The sequence below is a fragment of the Artibeus jamaicensis genome, unplaced genomic scaffold (assembly GCF_021234435.1).
Source record: "Artibeus jamaicensis isolate MK-2021 breed Jamaican fruit bat unplaced genomic scaffold, CSHL_Jam_final contig_241, whole genome shotgun sequence".
Lineage (NCBI taxonomy): Eukaryota > Metazoa > Chordata > Mammalia > Chiroptera > Phyllostomidae > Artibeus > Artibeus jamaicensis.
The window spans coordinates 8,209,983-8,236,098 of NW_026521509.1; the positions used below are offsets into that span (position 1 = coordinate 8,209,983).

General features: G+C 41.9%; 1 protein-coding gene across 2 annotated transcripts; it reads right to left on the reverse strand.

Moving 5' to 3' along the window:
* Positions 1-3,282: 3,282 nt before the first annotated feature.
* LOC119039455 (toll-like receptor 13) lies at positions 3,283-23,161 on the reverse strand. Of its 2 annotated transcripts, none has more exons than XM_037132209.2 (2): positions 22,688-23,161; positions 3,283-9,790 (listed from the first exon to the last, which is right to left on the reverse strand). In XM_037132209.2, exon 2 carries the CDS (start codon positions 9,691-9,693, stop codon positions 6,838-6,840), a length of 2,856 nt encoding a protein of 951 aa, XP_036988104.2. In that variant the 5' UTR covers positions 9,694-9,790; positions 22,688-23,161; the 3' UTR covers positions 3,283-6,837. The 2 variants fall into 2 exon arrangements, with proteins under 2 accessions (XP_036988104.2, XP_036988106.2); XM_037132211.2 differs by lacking the exon at positions 22,688-23,161 and adding an exon at positions 11,396-11,679.
* Between the last annotated feature and the right edge of the window lie 2,955 nt (positions 23,162-26,116).

Sequence of the window (26,116 nt, forward strand, 5' to 3'; positions counted from 1 at the left end):
CACGTACCGCACGCAGCGACCCGGAACCTTCCTGGGAACTTTCCTGACGAAGGGCGCCACCGGGAGGTGGCGCCACAGGGCCCCTGTAGAAGGAGAAAGGAGCACGGTGGCGCCACGTGAAAAGAGTGGAAGGCGACAGGCTACCGCCTCTCCCGGAGCATTTGCAGCTTCGCACAAACCTACATTCCGGGGAAAAGCGCCACCCCCAAGCTCTTGGAATACCCGGCAGGCATACTGGGATCGATGCTAATGGTACCTCCCTTTGGAAAATTTCTGATTTTCTGGCTCCTCAAAATATTACAGCCTACATGGAAAACAGCTTGGCGGTTTCCTATAAAATTAAACCTACACTTACAATATGACCCCGCAATCCCACATCCCACGTGTTTATAGCATCTGTATTCATAATTGGTGAAAACTGGAAACAATCCAGATGTCCTTGAATAGATACACAAACTAAGACACAACTGCTCAGTAATACAAACGAATGGACCATTGATATAAGCAACAATTGGCATGGCAATCATTTTGAATAAAAGAAGGCATATTCCAAGAGTTAACATATTGTATAAGATTCCAAATGTATGATGTTATGGAAAAGGCAAAAGGAGATGGAGATCAGATCATTGGTTGGCAAGGACTAGGAGTGGGGGGAATGTGTGACTACAAAGAAATACATGAAGAAGATTTTTGTGGTAATGAAACGATTCTGTGTCCTGAGTGTGGTAAGGGTTGCACGAATCTATCCATGTGTTAAAACTCATAGAACTGTCCCCGAAATAAAAAAGTGGAAAAAGGAAAAACCTCTACAGGCTAGTACTGCATGACTCAGACAGAACATGTGTAGCAACTGGATTCACCCCATGAGCCCTGAGGTGGTAAGTTCTGCTCTTTAGTTTGTAGTGCAAGCATTAAAATACAACGTCTCAAAATAACCTATGGTGTTAGAAGTCAGGATAACAGTTTCTGTTGGACAAGAGGAATGGGTAGTAACTAATGAGCTATATGAGGGCTTCTAGGGTACTGGCAATGTTCTATTTCTTAATCTGATGGGTTAGGTTAACCAGCTTTCTGGTTTGCCCAGGACCAAGGGGTTTCCCAGGAAGCAAGACTTTCAGTACTAAAACCAGGAGAGTCCTGGGAAAACTGGAACACCAGGCCACTGTAGCAGTTATATGAGTGTGTTCACTTTGTTAAAATTCATTCTGTTATATATTTATGATCTATGCACTTTCCTGTATGCATGCTATAAATATTTTGCCTTGAACTGGAAACAGATGAGCTCTGGTTTGCACAGCATACAGTACAACTGTTCTTTACAACGACCTAGACATCTATCGACTCAGCTTAAGGTTGTGGTTGCATTATCATTTTCCTCAGTCATGTCATACAGCTAAACCTTGTGGTAAATTAAACCATTTTTCACATAAACTGCTATTTATTTTTTTACAAAGTTATTTATTTTTAGAGACAGGAAGGAAGGGAAAAAGAGAGGGAGAGAAACATCAATGTGTGGTTGCCTCTCACACACTCCCTGCCAGGGACCTGGCCCACAACCCAGGCATGTGCCTTGACTGGGAATCAAACCAGTGACCATTTAATTTGCAGGCTAGCGCTCAATCCACTGAGCCGCAGCAGCAGGCCATGAACTGCTATTTAGACATGCTCTCCTTCATTTATACAAATAATTTCTAAACCTAGAGACAGGTTTTTAGATTTTTCCCTATTAAACTTTGACCTGTTTCTGCTCTTATTCTGTTACATTTTACTGAAACATATAACGGCTTTGGGGACTCAGTGTTTTACCCTGGACCCCCATGATCTTTTGCATGCTATGAAAAGGTATGGAAGAGCTCTCCAGCCACTCAATTCTATCTCCCTCACCCACCCTTGACATTATAGAGCACCATCACCATTTTTCCCTAAGTTATACCTCCCAAAACAGCAGTTCAAACAAGTACATGCACCCCTATGTTCATAGCAGTGTTACGTACAATAGCCAAGATGCGGGAACAGCCTAAGTGCCCATCAGTAGATGAGTGGATCAGAAAGCTGTGGTACATTTACACAACAGAATGCTATGTGGATGTAAAAAAGAAAGAACTCTTACTTTTTATGACAACATGGATGGGCCTGGAAAGCATTATGCTAAGTGAAATAAGCCAGTCAGAGAAAGACAAGTACCATATGATCTCACTTATACATGGAATCTAATGAATGAAACAGACTAGCAATCAGAAGAGAGGCAGAGGCATGGATGCATGGAACAGACTGACGGCTATCAGAGGGGAGAGAGGGGAGGGGGGCTGAATGAAAGAAGGTGAAGAAATCAGCCAAAGAACACGTGTGTATGACCCATGGACTTGGACAATGATATTGGGATAGCCTGAGGGAGGGGAGGGGAAGCTGAGTGCAAGTGGGGAAAGGGAGAAAAAGCAGGGACAATTGTAATAGCATAAACAATAAAATACAATAAAAAAAAGAGACAGAGATTGGAGTGATGCAGCAATGAGGCAGGAATGGCAGCCAACAGCCACCAGAAGCTGGAAAACTCAGGGTACGAACATTGTCCTCTAGAGCTTCTGCAGGGATCATGGTGCTGCCCACACCTTGATTTTGGACTTCTGGCCTCCAGAACAGTGAGAGAATAAATCTCTGTTGTTTTAAGCCACCATCCTTATAGGAATTTGTTACAGAAGCCACGGGAACCGAATACAATGCATCACTCTTTTCTCTCAGTTAACACATTAGGACTGGACCATGGGAGAGGGCAGATGTGGGTCGGAGGAAGAGGGGAAATATTATGATTTATTAAATAACCACCAGGTGGCAGTGCTGTGCAAGGGAGCGCATAAAAACCTATTCTAAAGTTACTTTACGTTCTCCCTCTTCCCTCGGATATCAACTTTCATCATTCCAACCCACTGATCCAAAACTTCCTTCTGGCCCTAAAAACTGCACACTTGGGCCTTGGACGTCCACGGGTTAGATGATAGATGTTAGGTTGGGCATGCCAGGGATTGGTAAGCAATGAAACGAAAGATTTGTCTTTTAGTACTCTACAAATTTTTTTTAATATTAAATTTTATTTAGTTACTTTTCAAGTACATTTTTTTTTATCTATTTCCCCCATCCCACCCCACCCCCCCACCCGGTCTCCCTCCTCCCTCTCATTCCCCCCCCACAGTCCTCATCTCTGTGTCTTTCATAGTTGTTCCTCAAAATCCCTCCCCCTTTTTCCCCTTAAGTTCCCTTCCCTCTCCCCTCTGGTCGCTGCCCACTTGTTCTCTATTTCAGAGTCTTTGTTTTTATTCTGTTTGCTTGTTTGTTTTATTCTTTAGCTTCCTGTCAAAGGTGAGATCATATGGTATTTGTCCTTCAATGCCTGGCCTATTTCACTCAGCATAATGCTTTCCAGTTCCATCCATGTTGTTGCAAAAGGTAGTAGCTCCTTCTTTCTCTCTGCTGCATAGAATTCCATGGTGTATATGTACCACAATTTTTTGATCCATTCATTTACTGATGGGCACCTAGGTTGCTTCCAACTCTTGACTATTGTAAATTGTGCTGCTATGAACATTGTGGTGCATAGGTTCTTTGAAATTGATGTTTTAGGATTCTTGGGGTATAATCTTAGCAGTGGAATTGCTGGGTCAAAAGGCAGGTCGATTTTTATTTTTCTGAGAAAATTCCATACTGTTTTCCATAATGGTTGTACCAGTCTGCAATCCCACCAACAGTGAACTAAGGTCCCCTTTTCCCCACACCCTCTCCAACATTTGTTGTTTGTTGCTTTGTCTATTATAGCCATCCTGACTGGTGTGAAGTGGTATCTCATTGTGGTTTTAATTTGCATCTCTCTGATAGCTAACGATATTGAGCATCTCTTCATGTGTCTCTGGATATTCTGTATGTCCTCTTTAGAGAAGTGTCTGTTCAAGTCCTTTTCCCATTTTTTAATTGGGTTCGATGTCTTCCTAGAGTGGAGTCGTGTAAGTTCTTTGTATATTTTGGAGATTAAACCTTTGTCTGAGGTATCATTGGCAAATATGTTTTCCCATACAGTTGGTTGTCTTTTTAATTTAATACTGTTTTCTTTAGCCATGCAGGCAAGAAAATCTCAGATATTCCACGCAGCAACATTTTTACGGATATGTCCCCTAGAGCAAGGAATATTAGTACTCTACAATTTTAAGCAACACTCTACTGTCAACACTGTAACCTTTTAGAAAAAACAGCCTAGGATTCCCTTCAGGAATGGCCTTTAGCAGATGTTGAGGTGGACAAAGCTGCTGGCCTTTATATTTCTAGCTGCTTCTCTTCAGTAAGCCCATCCTCTGGCACCCATTGCTCTTTCTGCCCCAGGTCCTTCAATCATGAGGGAGTAGAATTTCATAGCTAACATCTATGGACCGGCCAGGCATCCTGCTAAACCCGTCTATACCTTATTCCATTCAATCCTTAAAGCAGCCTAGAAAAAGCTATTATAATTATTCCGATTCTACAGAATGAAAAACAGGTTTAGAGAGGTTGGGTAACAGGGTTACAGTTCCTAACCGGTTGAGTCAAGCTTCAAACCTTAGTCAGCTGATATTAATTGCCATACTTAGTGCTATCTGGCTTCTATCTTTCAGGGTTAAGGCCCAGTTTCAAGGCCAGGAGAGGAACACAGGTGTGCTGTTTCCTTGAGTGGTGGGATCCAAGACACACTCCATCTCCAGGGAGGTTATTAGCACTTCAGGAAGGAATGGCTGTCTCCAGTTTCAGCAAAGATGCCACACCAAGCATAGCTCAGGGGCAGAAGAGCCCTCAGATTTCAGAGATCCGACTTGGACACTGGGCATGCAAGGGGTAATTAGTGCGGACTGAAGACTGGAGAAACTGCCCCAAGTTTTTTGTTTTTTGTTTTTTTTTGAGGATGCAAAAGAATAAAAGGTCAGTTTTAGTTTTTTAAAACCCCTGAATGCTTTTCTACAGAAGCTCTCCACTTTTTTTCTTTACACAAGAACATGACGGGTTAGTGTGTAAAAGTGAGGAGCCCACACCGATTTGAGCTTGAGTTTTCCACCAGTCTTGCAGAACAGGACCTCAAAATCAGATATCATTCGATTTGAAGAAAATTAAGTAATATGATTTTTCTTGCATGGTCCATATGGCAGTTGTAAGTTATGTCCTGCTACCATGTAATATTTACCCCATAAGCATCCAGCTGATGATATCATCTCCCACACAAATGGCCTCACATTACTATTTACATTTTTCAAAATATTCATCCATTTCTACACAATTCAGGAGACTGGGAAATGTTTGAGTGTACCTTGAAGGATGAACAAGATCAAAATATAGGATATCAGTTATTTGGATGCAGGGAATACTGAGGTGATAGTTACTGTATTTTGCTGTGTCCAATGCACATTTTTGTGCCCAGATTTTTGAGGGAAATAAGGGAGTACATCATACATAGGCATAGTGATTGTATACCATGGGCATGATAACAGGCATAATAATGCCATGTATAATGCGCACAAAAGCATGGATGCGCATTATACATGGCACAATGCAGTATTAATGTAGGGCTTGGATAAGCAGTTTTATTTTTGAGTCAGTTCTCCAGCTCTCACAGAAATTCCCACAGGAGGATGGTGAGAGGATGGCAGCCAACTGGATGAACATTCATCAAGTCTGACACAGTGCCAGTTTCCATGCCCTGGATTGCTGGCTATCAGTTTAACAAAGGTCTTGTCCAAAACATGCCCACCTCTCTTCATTTATGTTACAAAGAGGCCTGGCTGGGATCCACTGAAGTAATCGTTCAGTTATCCCTGCCACTAAACCTTCTGCCCTTCAGGGCCGTTTTCCTCAACAAACTCTTCCCAGAGCCTTAGGGATCGGGGGAAACAGAAGGAGGAAGCCAGCAACTAAAGACCAAGTCCTTGCAGAGAGACAATCACGGAAGTGTCCGTGCGCTACCACTTGCACTACAGGCTGACTTCCTTTGGGTCCCTATGGTCCCTCTTGCTCCAGGAATCCGTAGCACTTTTCCTGAAGGGAAGTCCTGCCTGCAGAAATTTGAAGCACTTTTGCCTAATACAAGAGCCGCAGCCCCTAAGCTGGGTGTTGCTTCTGCCAGGCATCATCTACTACGGAACGCTGGTTTGTGTCTGATGTCTGAAGCAGGAAGACACTAGAGACCACGCCCCTGCCGGAAACTGCTCTATCAAGGCTGTTTTATTATAGCCAGGTGATCATTTCTGCAGTTCGTCAAGGCTGCTTTCCATGAAGTAAGTTGATGGGCCCAAACTAGGCCTCTCTTAACTCTTGGGCTCTGACTTAAACAGAGGAAGAAGCTGACCATTGGAATCTTATGCTCTAAAGAAGAATACACCAGAATCTCAATGTCTCTCTCTCTCTCTTTTTTTTTTTTTTTTTGCTTTTATTGAGGTCTGTATGCAATCTTTCTATTGTTACAGATTCTTAGAAGAAGTACAATTTGTTCTATCTTGACAGAAACTGATTTGGAGAAACTAGGTGGACAATGTTCTCAAGCACCTATGAGGGGTCTCCTGATCACCAGAGTGTCAGGTGACATGTCTTCCAAGTCTCCCTAATGTAACAGATATGCTCTCCAGATAACTAATCCCCTAGAGTGCAGACACCATTCCTCAAGCAGCCCCCTTCACTCTTCCGACTGCCCAAAAGACATTAACCACATGATCTCGGGTCTCGTGGCCAGAAGCAGTTCACATCCTTTTCCCTGCAGAACATGAACACTCAGTCACACCCTTAGCCTCCACACACCTTGGACAACATTGCCCTTGAGGTCACCAAGACTTCCAGTCACTCAACCACAATTAGCTGTGCATTGTCCTTCTCCACAGACTTGTTGCCCAGAGCATTTCTAATACGAGCCCAGAAGAGTGGCCTCTCATGGACACTGTCTGGCCAGGTGATAAACGTCTGCCTGTTCACAAGTTTCCTGAGTCGGTGGTAGCTGGATAACTTATAGTTTGGAATCTCTTCCAGGAAGATCAGGATGATGACATCCTGGTGCTCGTAGAACATCTTGATGCTGGCCAGCTGCACTTCGAGGCGGCACCATTCACTGTGCAGGTAGTGGTTACTGACCACACACAGAGTCTTCCTGCTGGTGTTGATGGCATTCTGAATGTTCTCAAAGATGTCTACCCCAGGTTCAAAGTCCCGGTGGTGAAGACAGAGCTTAAAGGCGGGCTGGCCATCTTTTTCGAGGGCTGGAACAAGCTCTTCGTATACCCACTGCTCATCAGTGGCAGTGAAAGAGACAAAGGCATCATAGAGGAACTCTTTCTCTGTCCTATGCCACTTGGCCTGGTACCAGGCTCGAAATATGTACAGCCCATACCATAGAGATGAAGTTATTTTGGCACCGAACCAAGAGAAGACCATTGTCGTGAGGACTAGACTGAAAGAGCAGAAGAAGTAAACCTTCGCCAGGTCAAAATTGCACATAGCATCATCGAAATCTACCAACAAACTCTGGGTATTTGGCTGCTGACAAGGGTAGCTCCGGAGGTAAGGAATATGGACATTTGCTGTGTTTATGGACCAGTTCTTGAGCCACACATTGTCACAGGTGCACCGAAGTTTGTTCCCATAGAGATCAAAGTATCTCAGGGACTTCAAGTTCTCCAGATGACTTTGATTAATGACTTGTAGATTGTTGAATCTTAAAGAGAAGACCTGAAGGCTTTCTAAGCCAGAGAACATACCGGGAGTCAGTGACTCAATGTTGTTGTTTTCCAGGCGCAGCATTTGTAGTCTTTTGAGTTTTCGAAATAAGGAAACATTTAAATACAGACTCCGGTCTCCAGATTTTGTTCCTGAGATATCCAGCTTTGTAAGATTAGTCAGGCAGTCAAATTGGAGATGGTCCAAGAATACCATGGAATTTTTGCCTAGGAGTAGCTCCTGCAAGGCGTTCAGCCCTTGGAAGAAGTTGGTTGGAACAACCTGAATCCCATGCATTTGTCCTTCTAGGTTGAGTTGTTTCAAAGACTTGAGGTTCATAAATGGGGGAAAGCTTAAGGTCCTGGTGGTTTCATATGTAATTTTATTAAAACTGAGATTCAAATCTTCTAGATTTTCAAGGCCCAAAAAAATAGTTGCACTGAAGCTTGACAAGATATTGTATGCCAGGTCAAGTTTAGTAAGGTAAGTAAGGCCAGAAAATGCATTCTTCTCTATACTATTCAGGCGGTTCTGGGAGAGAATCAGAACTTGGAGTTTCTTCAGAAAATGAAAGGTTTTGGATTTTAGAGTTCGAAGATTATTGTATCCGAGGTCTAAAATCTCTAAATTTGGAAACTGAGCAAAGGAATATTTGTCGATTTGCACTATCCAGCATCCAGCCACATTGAGCTCCTTCAGAGAATACAGCCCGTAGAAGGCCAGAGCACTGAGTTCTGTGATGGGATTTTTAGAGAGGAAAAGAAATTGTAGGGACCTCAAGGGTGAAAATGCAAAATCTGGAAATCTTTTAAACTTGTTGTGACTGAGATCTAGGATCGTCAAGTTCTGGAGGACAGTCCAGGTCTGGTTGGTGACAAAGGAAAGTTGGCACCTGTCCAGTTGCAGCCTTTGGAGGCTGGGTAAGCCATTGAACTCACTGTCATTGAGGTGAACCAGATTAATGTTTTGTTTCAGGTCAAGGGACAAAAGCCTGGTACAGTTGGCAAGATGTTTTATGTCCCCTGCCCCAGTGGCCTTTTTCCTAAAGACCAAGGCCTCTAACACAGGCAAGTTTCTGAGGAAATGACACACACTGCTGACGTTTACATAATGACTGCCTCTAAACTCCTGGTCGCTAAGGTCTATTTCACTTAGATTCTGTAGGTGTTTGACTGGAAGCATCTCCAATCTCACTGATGTCCCACTCAGATTTAAACTCCTCAGCTGGGGCAGAGTCTCCAGAGCCACATGCTGGATGTCTGCCATGCTGTTCTGAGAGACATCCAGAGTGGTCACATTAGGCAGTGACAAAGCAGAGAAATTTAATTCCATTAGCTTGTTCCCCTGCAGGCTCAGCTGGGTCAGGGAAACCAACGACCTGGGGCTGTGGTCCAAGATGCTGATGTTGTTGTGAGTGAGATCAAGGTATGCCAGGCATGGGAGATGCTGGACTGCTTCGAGAACATTTGAAAAATTGGTAATATGGTTTCTAGACAAGTTTAAGTGTTTCAATTTGAAAAGAGAGACAAAGGCATTTTTGTGAATATTGGTAATTTGATTATGGCTCAGGAGCAAAGTCTCCAAGTTGGACAGGCCCTCAAAGGAGTCGTTCACACTGCGAATATTATTTTCTACCAAGTTCAAAAGGGTCAGATTTTCAAGTCCCCAAAAAGCCCTCTTCTCAATCTTCCAAATGGAGTTCCACTCCAGTCGCAAGTCTACCAGAGCAGACAGATTAGTAAAGCCGTAAGGAGGAAGGGTTTGAATTTGGTTTTGTGTCAGGTTGAGGTGAGTAGTGTATCCTGGGATGTCAGAAATGGCCTCTGTCAAGTTGGTGATCTTCTTCCGAATACAGAAAACATGGTGAATGTCCAATTCATACTGTGCACATTTACTGAATCCATATGTCTCTGCCAAAGACAACAGAGAAAATCCAACGGCAATGAGGCAGAGCTGCTGAGGAGGCAAGGGGTTCTCTAAGCCCATCTTGTCAACCCCAGACTTCAGAGTTAGCGTTAGAAAGAATACACTTTTCTGTGTCTGATGTTCATTTTTGAAGAAATGATTCTTCCATGTGACTTCGCTGCAAAGAAAAAAGAGAAAGTCATTTTGTTTAAATTTCTCTGTCAATATCTCCTTGCTCCTTTAAGAAGATGAAATGAAAATTCTCCCCAAGTTAACTTCCAAAACAAATCCATTTCGTTTTTTAAATTAATTAATTTGTTTTTATTTTAAAATTTTATTTATTTATTTATTTTTAGGCAGAGGGAAAGAGAGGGAGAAAGGGAGGGAGAGAAACATCAATGCATGGTTGCCTCTCATGTGTCCCCCACTGGGGACCTGGCCTGCAATCCAGGCATGTGCCCTGACTGGGAATCGAACTGGTGACCCTTTGGCTCACAGCCCACGCTCAATCCACTGAGCTATACCAGCCAGGGCTTTTATTATTATTTTATTACTTATTTATCTTTAGAGGGGAAGGGAAGGAGAGAGGGAGAGAAATATCAATGTATGGTTGCCTCTCCTGCATCCCCTGCTGGGAAATGGCCTGCAACCCAGGCCTGTGCCCTGACTGGGAGTTGAACCACGGTTGTTTGGTTCACAGGCCTGCACTCAATCCACTGAGCTACACCAGCCAAGGCAAGAAATCCATTTCTAAAGCAATTCTGTGTATATCAGAAAAGACAAGTGCTATTTCTCCCATAATAAAAAGTATTAGCATACAGAAGCATAGAAGGCAAGTAATTGCATATGTGATTTAATTTAGAGAATTAAGAAATTTCCCAACACCCCTCACATCCCTGCACAATAAAATACCCCCCTTGGTATTTGGGCTGACACCTGAAATTCCACCACTGGAAATGGATGTTGGGTTCTGTGTATCTCAATCCACTTAAAAGAATCATCCATGGTAGGGGGAAAAAACAGCAAGGTTGACAAAGTTTACAGGTTGCCTCTGTCTTTTATTCTGTTTTTAGATTTTTGTTTGTTTATTTATTTTTAGAGAGAGGGGAGAGAGAGAGAAACATCAATGTGCAGTTGCCTCTCACATGTCTCTAACTTGAGACCTGGCCCACAACCCAGGCATGTGCCCTCACTGGGAATTGAACCAGCAACCTTCTGATTGTCAGGATAACCCTCAACCCACTGAGCTACACCAGTCAGAATTAATCCTGTGCTTTTGACAATTTCACCCCTCTGAACCTCTTTTCTTATCTATACTATGGGAGAATGATACCTACTCCCTCATAATGTGGTACAGTTTCAAGAAGACAACTTAAAGTGCCCAGTTTGCTGCCTGGTACACTGGCTAGTTCCATAAAAGGTTATTCCCTTATTTTCACCTAAACCCTAGGCCACCACTAGCACACCATTGTGTAGATCTCCTAGCTTTTGTCTAAAAAACACTGCTATTCACAGAGGAAGAAAGGAAATAGCATAGCTGCATTGGATTGTTGTCTTTCCTTTGTATATATGTATTTTTATGGGCACACACAAATATATGCCATTGTCTAGCATTGTTTTGCAAAGCTAAGAATTACAAAACAAGCATCCATGATAGAAATATATACCTAATAACACAGAACTGTTTTGGATGGGTGCAATGATGATTGGCACAGTATTAGAATGAATAGAATCACAGAGCATGACTTTAAAAAAGCTTTTACAAGTGAAGTAAGTTCCTTACTGCTTACAACATCAGTAACCCTTGGTGCTGTTCGCTTTTCCAATGTTTGTAATTCTTGTGGTAGTAAGTGATATCTCATTGTCTTTGATTGACATATTTCTGAATATTTAAGATTTTAAGAGTCTTTCCATATATTTGGTAGCCATTTGGAGTTTTCTTTCAGTGACCTGGTAGGTATATCCTTTTTCCATTTATCATCGGGGTTTCTTGTATATTAATCCCCTTGTGGTTTGATGATTTAAAGATCTTCCATCACTTAACACTGTCTATGATATTCTTTGTTGACCAGAAATTTATCATCGCGATGTAATAAAAAGCCTTTTTTTTAACTTCCAGCCAAGATGGAGGTGTAGCTGGAAACACTGGACCTCCTCACACAACCAAGTTTAAAAACAACAAAGTTTTAGTAACAAAAATGCCACCAAAATGCAGAAAATTGAACTATATGTAAGTCCAACAACAACAAACCATTCAGTCTGGCTAGACTGGTAAGAGGGGCAGAGTCAGCAACTGGCAGAGCGGGGCTGCGCAGGAAAACTCGGCCAGACCAACCCAGGCAAGGGCAGCAGTTGAAAGATCCCAGGTGTGGGGTTGCAATGGGCAGACCAGTGAGGGCGCAAGGTGGCAGGCTGACCATGGTCACACATTCATGCGCAGATAAACCAGGCAAAGGAGCAAGCAGTGAGACAGACCACAGAGGCCCCAGCAGTGGGAAGCAGCAGAGGGGACCACTATTGCCCCTCTCTGACCCTGCCCCCACATAGAGCATCACAACCCAGCAACTGGGTTGACCTGCCCTGGTGAATACCTAGGGCTCTGCCCCTCATACATAACAGGTGCGAACAGACCAAAACATTATGGCTCAAGAAGAACTCAAAGCTCTAGAGCTAATAACTCTGAGTAACCAAGAAATAGCCAACCTGTCAGATGCACAGTTCAAAACACTGGGGATCAGGATGCTCACAGAACTGGTCAATTTTAGTCACAAATTAAAGGAACATATGAAGGCTAAACTAATTGAAATGAAGGGAAATGCACAGGAAGCCCATAGCGATGGAAAGGAAACTGGGACTCAAATCAAGGGACTAGACCAGAAGGAAGAAAGAAACAACCAAACAGAAAAGAATGAAGAAACAAGAATTCAGAAAAAAATGAGGAGAGGCTTAGGAACCTCCAGGACATCTTTAAACATTCCAACATCTGAATTATAGGGGTACCAGAAGGGGAAGAGGAACACGCATGAATGGAACACTTATTTGAACAAATAATAAAGGAGAATTTCCCCAATCTGGCAAAGGAAATAGACTTCCAGGAAATCCAGGAAGCTCAGAGAGTCCCAAAGAAGTTGGACCCAAGAAGGAACACACCAAGGCACATCATCATTACATTAGCCAAAATTAAAATGAAGAAGAGAATCCTAGAAGCAGCAAGAGCTAAGGGGACAGTCACCTACAAAGGAGTTCCCATCAGACTGTCAGCAGATTTCTCAAAAGAGACCTTACAGGCAAGAAGGGGCTGCAAAGAGGTATTCCAAGTCATGAAATCCAAAGACCTACAACCAAGATTGCTCTATCCAGCAAAGTTTTCATTTAGAATAGAAGGACAGATAAGGTGCTTCTCAGGAGTTTTCATTTAGAATAGAAGGACAGATAAGGTGCTTCTCAGATAGGATCAAATTCAAGAAATTCATCATCACCAAGCCCTTATTATATGAAATGTTAAAGGGACTTATCTAAGAAAAAGAAGTTAAAAAAAAACATGAACAGTGAAAGGACAGCAAACTCACAGTTATTAACAACCACACCTAAAACAAAAGCAAACTAGGAGGACAGCTAGATCAGGAGCAGAACCATAGAAATGAAGATCACATGGAGGGTTAGCAACAGGGGAGTGGGAGGAGGAGAAGGGGGGAGAAGGTACAGAGAATAAGTAACATAGACAGTAGGTATAAAATAGGGGGGAGGGCAAGAATAGTATGGGAAATATGGAATCTAAAGAACTTGAGACACGTGGACAGAAACTAAAGGGGGGATGGTGGGGGAGGGATTGTGCAGGGTGAAGGGGAATGAAGGGAGGAAATAGGACAACTGTAATGGCATAATCAATAAAAATATATATATATTTAAAAGCCTGTTTTTTCCTTTATGATTTTGCATGTGGATTCTTATGTTTTTTAATCATTTCCCTCTTTGGATTACATTAAGTGCTGTACATTTCACTTTACCTCTTCCATTTATGTCTAATCCATCTAAATCCCACCTTTGCATATTATGTAAGGTAGGGATCCAGCTTTAGTCTTCAATTAGCAATGTAGTTCACTAAGAAATAAAAAACAATTTGCTCCTTTTCTGGTGCTTTGAGGGACATCTTTATCATAAGGCAAATTACTATATATACTTGAATGTATTCCTGAGCTCTTTTCTTTTTTTCCCAAGGCACCATTGTTTTATTTCCTTTTTTTTTCAATTAAATTTATGGGGGTGACATTGGTTGATAAAATTATACAGATTTCAAGTGCAGAATTCTATAATACATCATGTGTACATTCCTGAACTCTTTTTTAAAAAATTTATTTATTTATCTTTAGAGGGGAAGAGGAGAGAGGGAGAGAATACCAATGTGTGGTTGCCTCTTGTGCGTCCCCTGCTGGGAACTTGCCTGCAACCCAGGCTTGTGCCCTGACTGGGAATCAAACCACAATCCTCTAGTTCACAGGCCTGTCCTGAACTCTTTTCAGTTCTTTTGTTTACTAATTATTTCCTACAAGGGTGCCAAGCCATTTTATTACTATGGCTTTAAAGTATATCTTAATATGGGAGAAAATGCAGACAACTGTAATTGAACCACAATAAAGTAATTTTTTAAAAAGAATAAATTAACATAAAGGTAACAGAAAGAAAGTATATCTTAATATCTTTTTTAAAGGTTTAATTTATTTATTTTTAGACGGGGGGGGGGAAGTGGAAGAAAGAGAGGGAAACATCAGTATACAGTTGCCTCCCATGTGCTCCCTACTGGGGACCTGGACCACAACCCAGGCATGTGCTCTGACTGGGAATCAAACAGGCGACCTTTTGGTTCACAGGTCCATGCTCAATCCACTGAGCCACACCAGCCAGGGTGTATATCTTAATATCTTATAGGGTGAATCCTTCGTCTTTGCCCTTCGTTCTCAAGTTGATTTTTAGAGTGATAAGCAATTCATGAAATATCTTTCATGATTTAGATACAGAGATATCTCCCAATATCTAAATATAATTTCAGTCTACCAGCTTTCCCCTGAAGTCTTGCTGGAATTTGATTTTGCACTGCACTGAATTCGCAAGTTAATGTGAGGTGGATGGTACAATTATCATGTTAAATCACCCCAAGTATGGACATGGTATATCTTCATGTAGTCAAAACTTTCCTTATATTTTAAATAATTTTTAAATATTCTCTGTACAATTTTGTGTTTTCTGTGTTGTTTGCTAGAAACTTTTAGATTTTATTATTTTAAGGGGTATCTTTTTCCCCCTATTTAATTTTCTAGTTAGGTATAGCAAGAGTATCATAAGTTTTGAGTTCTTTGTGTTATCGTTAATGATAAGTAATAGAAAGCTTTCTGAACTGTCCTAGTTTTTAAAATGTGACTATATAGTCTTTTAGGTTTATCTGTTAATGATTATATTCTCTACAAGTAATGGAATTTATATATCTCTTTCTAAAATTCATATTGAATACATTTCCTATGCCTTTCCTTTATGTTGGTCTTACATAATATTGGTCACAACCTCCAATACTATGTTAAATTATAGTGACGATAGAAAATGTTTTTTGGTTAATAGGATGGCATCTATAGATTTTCCCATTAATTATTTTATTTGCTGTCGGTTTGGGTATATAGCACATCAGAAAAGTCCCCTCCTACTCCTAATTTGTAAAGAAAGAATATGGTTCAGTTTGACCAGAACACAAATGAGGGAGGGGGAACCAGGGCCATTAACTGAGGGAGAGTGTACAGGGAAAAAGACTTCCTTGTACAAGTGATAAACTGGCTCTAATACGGCAGCATGAGCATGGGCAATGCTGACTCGCTACAAAACTCAGCAAGACCAATAATCTTCATCCAAGTTCATTTTATTTATTTTTACAATATTTTTCAAACACTTTATTTATTTATTTTTAGAGAGAAAGGAAGGGAGGGAGAAAGAGAGGGACACAAGCATCAGTGTGGGGTTGCCTCTTGCACATCCAACTGCAGACCTGGCCCCCGCAACCCAGGCACGTGCCCTGACTGGGAATTGAATTGGTGACCTTTGGGAGCGGAGCCCATCATGCAGTCCACTGAGCCACATCAGCCAAGGCTTAACCCCACTTTATACATAGGGAAGTGAAAGTTCTAAGAGAGGAACTTGCGCAATATTGCACAACTTAATATGTGACAGATTCATGCCTCAAATCATCTCAAAACCTCATGTTCTTTCCGCTATATCCTGTCACCCCCTAATTCCAAAAGAGGAGTCACCAAACATTTGTAACAATGATTTTATCATAGAGACATTTGTGTTAACCATCTTGGTGATTGCTTTGAAGAATGTAAATTTGGTATGTAACTTCTAGAATATTCCAAAAAAGATGGCATCATAAGTTTACACTTACACTTTATATTCATGTCCATGACATATCAAATGCAAAAGCAATGCTCTTGAGAGTGTCAATTTCAAATTCAAGGCAGCCCACCAGCATAATGACTGAGATGAATAGATTGATTTAATACTTCAAGGCATTCTGACTTTGATAGGCAACAAGAAACAATGGGCCAAAGGAGGAGAGATTTCATTGTAAAAGTAAATGTAAGAAGAAGGAAAAAGAGGAAGAGGGGCAGAAGAGGAAGAAGAAGTAGTATAAGTAGCTATGTCTTGCCTAAGTGTTGGGTGGTGTGGGAAACTGGGTAGAACAACACAGTGCCGCCAGATTAACTCTGCTCTCAGAGATGACAAGGGATACCAATATGACCCCTAAAATCTATCCTGGTTTGTTACAGAAAATTTTAAGTGAAGGAAAAATGTAAACATCCAAACTTGCCCAAACATCCAATTTCCTGCCCTGATAAGAGACAGAAAGGAACAAGCCTTCTTTCTTGGTCAAGTTGCCCCGAGGACAGGACTAGTGGAAGGGATTCCCTTTTACCTGAAGCTGCTGGTGTGACTGAAATCAAAGAAGCATTGACAGCCAATGCCAGAGCAAGAAGCTGCGCCCTACCAGCCAGAGGAGAGAAGTTCCCGAAGGTGGTAAAAATGAAAGGCTTCTGGAAGAAGGTTCGGAACTAAGTTTAGCAAGCCGGGGAGATGAGAGCAGAGAGTAGACAGTCAAAAGAGCGAATAGTATGGGAAATGAAGAAGCTAAAGAACTTATATGTATGACCCATGGACATGAACTAAGGGGAAGATGTGGGTGAGAGGGGCAGTGCAGGACAGAGGGGAATAAGGGGGGGAATGGGACAACTGTAATAGCATAATCTATAAAATATATTTAAAAAAACTTAAATGTACATCTCCATACCATAAAAATTCTGGAAGACAACATAGGCAGTAAAATCTCTTACATTATCCATAGCAATACTTTCTCTGATATATCTCTTCACGCAAGGGAAATGAAAGAAAAAATAAACAAATGGGACTATATCAAACTAAAAAGGTTTTTTTTTTTTTGGCATAGCAAAGGTAACCATCAACAGAAATGAAAAGACAATCTACTAAATGGGAGAACATATTCACCAATGATGCATCTGATAAAGGATTAATATCCAAAATTTATAAAGAAATTATAAAACTCAACACTAAAATTCAAACAATCCAATTGTAAAATGTGCAAAGGACCTGAATAGACACTTCTCCAAAGAGTACATACAGATGTCCCATAGACAGATGAAAATGTGTGAAATGTCACTAATCAGAGAGATGCAAACTAAAACCACAATGAGATACCACTTAACACCAGTCAGAGTGGCCATCATTAACAAAGTAACAAACAAGTGCTGACAAGGATGTAGAGAAAAGGGAACCCTAGTGCTCTGTTAGTGGGAATGCAAACTGGCTCAGCCCCTGTGGAAAGCAGTGCAGACCCACTTCACAAAACTAAAAATGGAATGGCCTTATGACCCCATGATTCTAGTTCTGGGAATATATAGAAAAAAACCCGAAACACAGATTCGAAATTATATATGCACCCCTATGTTCATTACAGCGTTAATTACAATAGGCAAGATTTGGAAACAGCCCAAGTGCCAATCAGTAGATGAATGAATAAAAAGAGCTGCGGTGCATTTACTCAATGGAATACTACTTGCCTGTAAAAAAAAGAAGAAAATATGACTGTTTGCAACAGCATGGATGGACCTGGAGGGTTATTATGCTAAGTGGAATAAGCCAGTCAGAGAAAGAGAAGTACTACATATTTTTAATTCTTTTAAAAAAGATTTTATTTATTTATAGAGGGGAAGGGAAGGAGAGAGGGAGAGAAATATCAATGTATGGTTGCCTCTGGTGCGTCTCCTGCTGGGACCTGGCCTGCAACCCAGGCATGTGCCCTGACTGGGAATTGAACCACAGTTGTCTGATTCGCAGGCCTGCGGCTCAATCCACTGAGCTACACCAGCCAGGGAGAAGTACTACATAATTTCACTTACATGTGAAACCTGAAAAGCAAAATTAACTAACAAACAAAAGAGAAACATACTCATAGACACAGAGAGCAGACTGATAGCTGTCAGAGTGGAGGGGCTTGGGTGACTGGGTGAAAAAGATGAAGGGACTAAGCAAAAAGCAATAAAACAAACAAAAACTCCAACACACAGACAACAGCATGGTGATGACCAGAGGGAATAGAGGGTGGGGGGAGGTAGAAGAGGGTAATGGGCAGATAAATGGTGAGAGAGAGAGAGAGACTTGGCTTTGGTGGTGAAACAAAGAAGAAGAAGAAGAAGAAGAAGAAGAAGAAGAAGAAGAAGAAGAAGAAGAAGAAGAAGAAGAAGAAGAAGAAGAAGAAGAAGAAGAAGAAGAAGAAGAAGAAGGAGAAGGAGGAGGAGGAGGAGGAGGAGGAGGAGGAGGAGGAGGAGGAGGAGGAGGAGGAGGAGGAGGAGGAGGAGGAGAAGGAGAAGAAGAACAAGAAGAAGGAGGAGGAGAAGAAGAACAAGAAGAAGAAGAAGAAGAGCAAAAAATATTTAAAAAAAAAGAAATGAAAGCAAAAGTGCCTGGTGTAAGGTCATAGACTATGTGTCCAGTGGATCTGAGAATAACTGGGAGATGATAAAAGAACTGAAGGAACTAGAGATATCTGGGTTGAAGTAGACAATAGTCAGGGACTACTGACTGTATTTCAGCAATGCCCGCCCATTCTTTCTGCAGAGCCTCCATTTCCAGGCCTGTATACAGTAAGCAGGAAATTGTTTCTTCAAGACCTCTAAGGGAGGAGACAGAAGAGCATAATAGGTAGAGACACTCTAGCTTTCTTACCAAGAAACATGAACTTCAGATACTGTGCCTAGGCATTGATTCCATCACAGAGAGAGCCCTGGAGCCAGGAAATGCCTTCTAACCCCCAAATCGTACCCTGTACTCCAGAAAAAAGGATGGAAGGTCCATGACCAAAACTCAGCAAAGTCCTGAGTAACTTGTCCATGAGGAGAGAATGTACTTGTGGTTCTCAATCCTGCCTAAGAAATGGAATCATCTAGGGGTTAAAAACTGGTGTTTCCCGGGCCTCTATCAATAATCTGTGTGTTTTTAAAAATTTATTTATCTATTTATCTTTAGAGGGGAAGAAAAGGAGAGAGAGAGAGAGAGAAATATCAATGTACGGTTGCCTCTTATGTATCCCCCACTGGGAACTGGCCTGCAACCCAGGTAGGGTACCCTAACTGGGAATTGAATTGCAGTTGTGAGGTTCAGCAGACCCACGTTCAATCCACTGAGCTATACTAGCCAGAGCAAGAATTGGGTTTTAAACAAATACCTAAATTATGCAGCCAGAGATGAAAAGACCTTTACCCAGTTGTTCTCAAGTTTCAGCTTGAATCAGAATCACCTGAAAGGCTTTTTTTTTTTACTTTATTTTTATTGTTGACTCTGTTACAGCTGCCCCCATTCTCCTGACTCCCCATTTCCCCAAGGCTTTTTAAAACACATGTTGTTGGGCCCAACCCTCAGAGTTTTAGATTCATTTGGTCTGAAGAGGAGCCCAAGAACTGGAATTTAGCCCAGTTTCACAGGTGATGTTGAGTTACTGATTCAGGGACCATGTTCTATGAATAACTGGCATAGTGTATCTTTTTTTAAAGATTTTATTTATTTATTTATAGACAGAGGGGAAGGGAGGGAGAAAGAGAGGGAGAGAAACATCAGTGTGTGGTTGCCTCTCATGCATCCTCCACTGGAGACCTGGCCCGCAACCTAGGCATGTGCCCTGACTAGGGATTGAACCAGTGATCCTTTGGTTTGCAGGCCAGTACTCAGCACACTTAGCCACACCAGACAAGACTAGCATAGCCTATCTTAGTTTGATCTTGACATCAAACAATTCCCATGGCTTCTTCCTCAGTGGGTTCCTGCATGAAATAACTGCTAAGGGAATTGGGATTAGCCCCAACACTCTACCATACATATCACTGCGGAATACAATCAGCTCCCAAATTTCTAAAGGTCAGGAAGGGTAAGCAGAGGGTGACACCCACACAAACACACCTCAAGCCTCCTGCTTCATAATGGAAAGTTTTCCTTGGACAATGTCTGGCCCCTGCACCGAACAACAGGTTTTGACCTACTACAGAGTGCAACTGTGGGACCCGAGTCTCCATGCAGAAATGTCAGCACCCCAATCAATTTTCCAGCAGTAGATAAACTGAACTCTGATAGAAACCTAATCTTGTCAAATTTACACACGTTATCATGCCTCTGGAGAATGCTTGAGCCCCCCTTTTTAAAGTCTGATGACCCTATTGCTTTTACCGACCCCCCCACCGGGTTAGTCAAAGGCATTCTCAGGCTTGTACAAAGGACTTTTTCCGGTACAGTGTGGGAAAAAGTTCTGGTGAGTGTTTTTGGAAAACAGGATTTCATGACTCACCCAGGACCTGGGTATATGACACTCCTTCAATTAACGCTCTACACTACCTGCACTCTAGCAATACTCTCACTTGAAATGTTGCCATGAATTAAAATGCACGTGGCTTGTTATGATTATTTTTAAATTTATTTTTATATGTTTTGCTGCTATATGATTTAATAAAGTATATATATTAGGTAATTAAGGTATAGGTAATACTCTAAATTTTAGAGTATTTTGTTCATTTTAATTGTTCAAGTACAGTTTTCTGCCTATTACTCCCATCCCAGTCTACCCCCCAAGCCCTCCCCACCTCCCTCCCGCTTGCACCCCCTCTTATTTTTGTCCATGTGTCCTTTATACTTGTTCCTGCAAACCATTCCCCTTTTCAAATTTATTTTTTAAAGATTTTATTTAGTTAGTTTAGACATAGGGGGAGGGAGGGAGAGAGAGAGAGAAATGCCAATGTGTGTTTGCCTCTCGCGGGCCCTCTACTCGGGACCTGAGCTGGCCCGCAACCCACACATGTACCCTGACTGGAAATTGAACCAGTGACCCTTCGGTTTGCAGATTGACGCTCAATCCATTGTATTATAATAATCCATGTATTATTATTTTTAATACAGGATGTTTCTCGTGAAATTGAGAGGAGTGGATACTTCCATTTCTACTCTTGGAAGTGTTTTGAGAGTGCTATTTTTTGAAAATGTGCTGGGGATGGCAGAAGTAACAGAAGGGGTGATCCACCGTGCATGCTCTAGTTTGAGGGGATCTATGGAACTTGATGCCCAGAAAAGATATCTCAATTACTGAGCACTTTACAGTTTACAGTGCTCTCACATAAGCTCTGTGAAGTTCTACAGAAGAGGAAAGGAGGGCCAGAGAGGTAGCGTGATGGTGCTTAGTCAGTAAATGGTATGTATGATTGAGATTCAAGTGCAGACCGCTTGACCTCCAATTCAGGGCTCTTACAACCTCAGCACAAGCGGTCCAGGCACAGACCTTCCTGCCTGATCCCTAAGGCTGCTGTGCGGTCTCAGGGTCATGTGGGCTCAGAGCACTATCTAGAATTCCACCCCATCCTTCCAACTGCTTCTTTCTGGAATTTCTGAGGTGTGATGAAACCCAATCACGGATCCCTGTAGTGCTCAATGTGAAAGTTCACTCTAAACTTCCATATGTAATCTTAGAGAGCTTATTAGATTGAGAGCGAATATTTCAAAAGCCCTGTGATAGTTTGCACAGCATATTCTGTGCTGCTGGGATGGCAGCACCTAACTGAAGATGCATTGGGTATCCCAAGTTCTTTTCTCCCCAGGCTTATTGAGATATAACTGACATCTACCATTGTATAAGCTCAAGGTGCAAAATGCAATGAGTTGGAGTATGTATGTGTTTGGAAAAGATCACCACAATGAGTTCAGTTAACTACCATCACCTCACAGTTACAAAATTGTTTTCCTTATGATGAAAATTTTAAGATTTACTCTCTTAGCAACTCTCAAATGTACAAAACAGTAGTGTGAACTAGAGTCATCCTGTTGTACATTACATCCCCCAGATTTAACTTGTAACTGGAAGTTTGTACCTTTTTACCATCTTCATCCCATTCCCTCACCCTCACCTCCCTGCCACCTCTGGCAACCACAGATCTGATCTCTGTTTCTGTGAACATTTTTTTGTCAGATTCCACGTATAAGCAAGATTATGTGGTATTAGTCTGTCTCTGTGTAACTGGTTTCACTCAGTGTAATGTCCTCAAAGTCCACCCACGTTATTGCAAATGGCACGACTTCTGTGTTTTTTACAGCTGAATAATAATCCGTTGTACAAATATATCACATTTTCTTTATCCATTCATCCACTGTTGGACACTTAGATAGTTTCTATATCATGGCTATTGTAGATAATGATGCAATGAACGTGAGAGCACACATATCTCTTCAGATCTGAAATTCTTAAAAGCTACTTTAGTCACTGGGAATGAGTCTTGTTGGCTGATAAGAAAATAAATGCTACACCACCTTCATGTAGTACCACTGCATATGGTGAAATTTCTAAATAAGTTACTTTAAAGAATACCTATAATTTTCTTGATCCCTCAGACTCTAGTAATGCCATCTATCTCTTGGGACAATTCTAGGAAAGGGTCTTTTATTACACAGCAGCATACAACATACTAATCAAAGTTTAAAGAAAACAACATACCTGCAAGAAGCTCTTGGTCCACACTCCTGTTGCTCATCTTTCTGTACTCAGATTTTCTGTAAAATAAGGAAATTCTTTCTTGGGAAGTTTCAAAACTTCAAGATGATTGTTCTGAGCTAAGACATGTGATCGACTAAGAAGCATTTCTTCCTCTTCAGGCTTTATGGTTTGGTTTTGTTGTTTGATTTGCCCATTTTGGGCTCACTAAAGGAGTTTCCTCAGAAGTGCCAAAATCCTGCTTGGTGTGTGTTGCAAAGCAGATTTTTTAGTGTGAAGAACTTGTGCCCGTGACAGTTCCTCCAGATTTCTCGTTCCCTGGGAGCTCATGGGGTTGCTCAGCTCGTTCAAGCCCTGTGTTGGCAGCACTCCCACACACTCGTCTGGAACGGCACAAGTGAATGGGTGGAGAGAGGCCTCTCTTCCTTTTTTTTTCTTCCTGGAACTGGAAGTTTCCTAGCTGGAACTTCTCAGCTATGTTTGAGCTTTGGGGTCAGGCTGTGCGACCCTGCTTATTTCCCCTCTGACTCCTCCTTTTGGCCACAAACTTGGCTGCCTGTTAAAGAGATTACCCACATTGCACTGCATTTTCTTTAGTCTAGGGTGCGGAATTCCTTCCTTCTCCTAAATTATAGCCAGTAGAAGCTTGTGAAGACATTGGATTCCGAAGAAATTGGAGCCACATGATTATAAACCGATTCAAAGCATTTATGCTTTCATTGTTGTGGGGAGAAGTAATACTCCAGAAACCCATTTCCAGGGCCAGCCTTTGCCAGCACCGAGGAATTTCTAGGCAGGCCTTGGTAGTTTAACTTCAGTACTCTGTCCTTCACACATCTCTACAGTATCAAGTGCTGGAGGGGCAGTGGTGGTGGGGGGGAATGGCTGTCTACCACATATGCCACACTCCAGAAACTTGGGTATCCACCTTCTTTTGATAGCCCAATGCTCCTTATGTTTAAGTACTGCAACCACAACCTTTAGGTAGATGTGGAGCTCATAAAAAAGAGAAAAAGCAGAATAATATATTTTATAATAACATCATACTGGGGAAGGGGTGGGCTATACCTGAACAAAGTCTTTTTTTCCAGAGCAGGAGAGATTTTCCCCTGGGGTTCTCTCTTTTGGCTTTTTCTTTCTTTTTTTTTTTAATGACTTCATCCTCACCAAGCCATTATAATTATTTTTAAGATTTTATTAAAAGGGTTCTCTCTTTTGGCTTTTTCTTTCTTTTTTTTTTAATGACTTCATCCTCACCAAGCCATTATAATTATTTTTAAGATTTTATTAAAAGGGTTCTCTCTTTTGGCTTTTTCTTTCTTTCTTTTTTTTTTAAAAGTGACTTCATTGTCACCAAGCCATTATAATTATTTTTAAGATTTTATTATTTTTTTAAATATATTTTATTGATTATGCTATGACAGTTGTCCTATTTCCCCCTTCATTCCCCTCCATCCTGCACACCCCACCCCCACCATTCCCCCCTTTAGTTTATGACCACGTGTCTCAAGTTCTTTAGATTCCATATTTCCCCTACTATTCTTGCCCTCCCCCCTGTCTATTTTCTATCTGCTGTCTATGCTACTCATTCTCTGTACCTTCTCCCCCCTTCTCCTTCTCCCACTCCCCTGTTGTTAACCCTCCATGACATCTTCATTTCTATGGTTCTGCTCCTGATCTAGCTGTTCTCTTAGTTTGCTTTTGTTTTAGGTGTGGTTGTTAATAACTGCGAGTTTGCTGTCCTTTCACTGTTCATCTTTTTTCTCTTCTTTTTCTTAGATAAGTCCCTTTAACATTTCATAGAACAAGGGCTTGGTGATGATGAACTCCTTGAACTTGACCTTATCTGAGAAACACTTTAATTGCCCTTCCATTCTAAATGAAAGCTTTGCTGGATAGAGCAATCTTGGATGTAGGTCTTTGGATTTCATGACTTGGAATACTTCTTTCCAGTCCCTTCTTGCCTGTAAGGTCTCTTTTGAGAAATCAGCTGATGGTCTGATGGGAACTCCTTTGTAGGTGACTGTCCCGTTATCTCTTGCTGCTTCTAGGATTCTCTCCTTCATTTTAATCTTGGCTAATATAATGATGATGTGCCTTGGTGTGTTCCTTCTTGGGTCCACCTTCTTTGGGACTCTCTGAGCTTCCTGGATTTCCTGGAAGTCTCATTCCTTTACTCGATTGGGGAAGTTCTCCTTTATTATTTGTTCAAATAAATTTTCCACTCATGGCTGTTCCTCTTCCCCTTCTGGTACCCCTATAATTCGGATGTTGGAACGTTTAAAGATGTCCTGGAGGTTCCTAAGCCTCTCCTCATTTTTTTGAATTTTTGTTTCTTCATCCTTTTCTGTTTGGTCATTTTTTTCTTCCTTCTGGTCCACTCCCTTGATTTGAGTCCTAGTTTCTTTTTCATCACTACGGGCTTCCTGTGCATTTCCCTTCATTTCAGTTAGTTTAGCCTTCATATGTTCCTCTAATTTGTGACTATAATCAACCAGTTCCGTGAGCATCCTGATCCCCAGTGTTTTGAACTGTGCATCTGACAGGTTGGCTATTTCTTGGTTGCTTAGAGTTATTAGCTCTGGTGCTTTGAGCTGTTCTTCAGCCACAATGTTTTGGTCTGTTCGTGCCTGTTATGTATGAGGAGCAGAGCCTTAGGTGTTCACCAGGGCGGGGCAACCCAGGTTGCTGGGTTGTGATGCTGCATGTGGGGGCGGGGTCAGAGAGGGGCAATAGTGGTCCCCTCTGCTGCTTCCTGTCATTAGGGCCTGCACTGTCTGTCTCATTGCTTGCTCCTTTGCCTGGTTTTTCTGTGCATGACTGTGTGACCATGGTCAGCCTGCCGCCTTGTGCCCTCACTGGGTCCACCCATTGCTCACTGGGTCTGCCCGTCACAACCCCATGCCTGGGATCTGCCAACTGCTGCCTGTGCACCCGGGTCGGTCTGGCCGAGATTTCCTGCGCAACCCTGCTCCGCCAGTCGCTGGCTCTGCCCCTCTTACTGGTTTGGATGAATGGTTTGCTGTGGTCAGACTTCCATATAGTTCAATTTTCTGTGTTTTGGTTGTTTTTTTTTTAACTAAACCTTTGTTGTCTTTAAACTTGGTTGTGCGAGGAGGCACAGTGTTTCCAACTACGCCTCCATCTTGGCAGGAAGTCCCATCTTGGCAGGAAGTCCTTAAGATTTTATTTATTTATCTTTAGAGGGGAAGGGAAGGAGAGAGGGAGAGAAATATCAATGTGTCGTTGCCTCTCATGCGTCCCCTGCTGGAAACTGGCCTGCAACCCAGGCATGTGCCCTGACTGGGAATAGAACCATGATCCTTTGGTTTGCAGTCTGCACTCAATCCACTGAGCTACACCAGCCAGGGCTCTTTGGGCTTTTTCAAGCCTCTCACTCATACTATGGAGCATTTGTGGAATAATAATAAT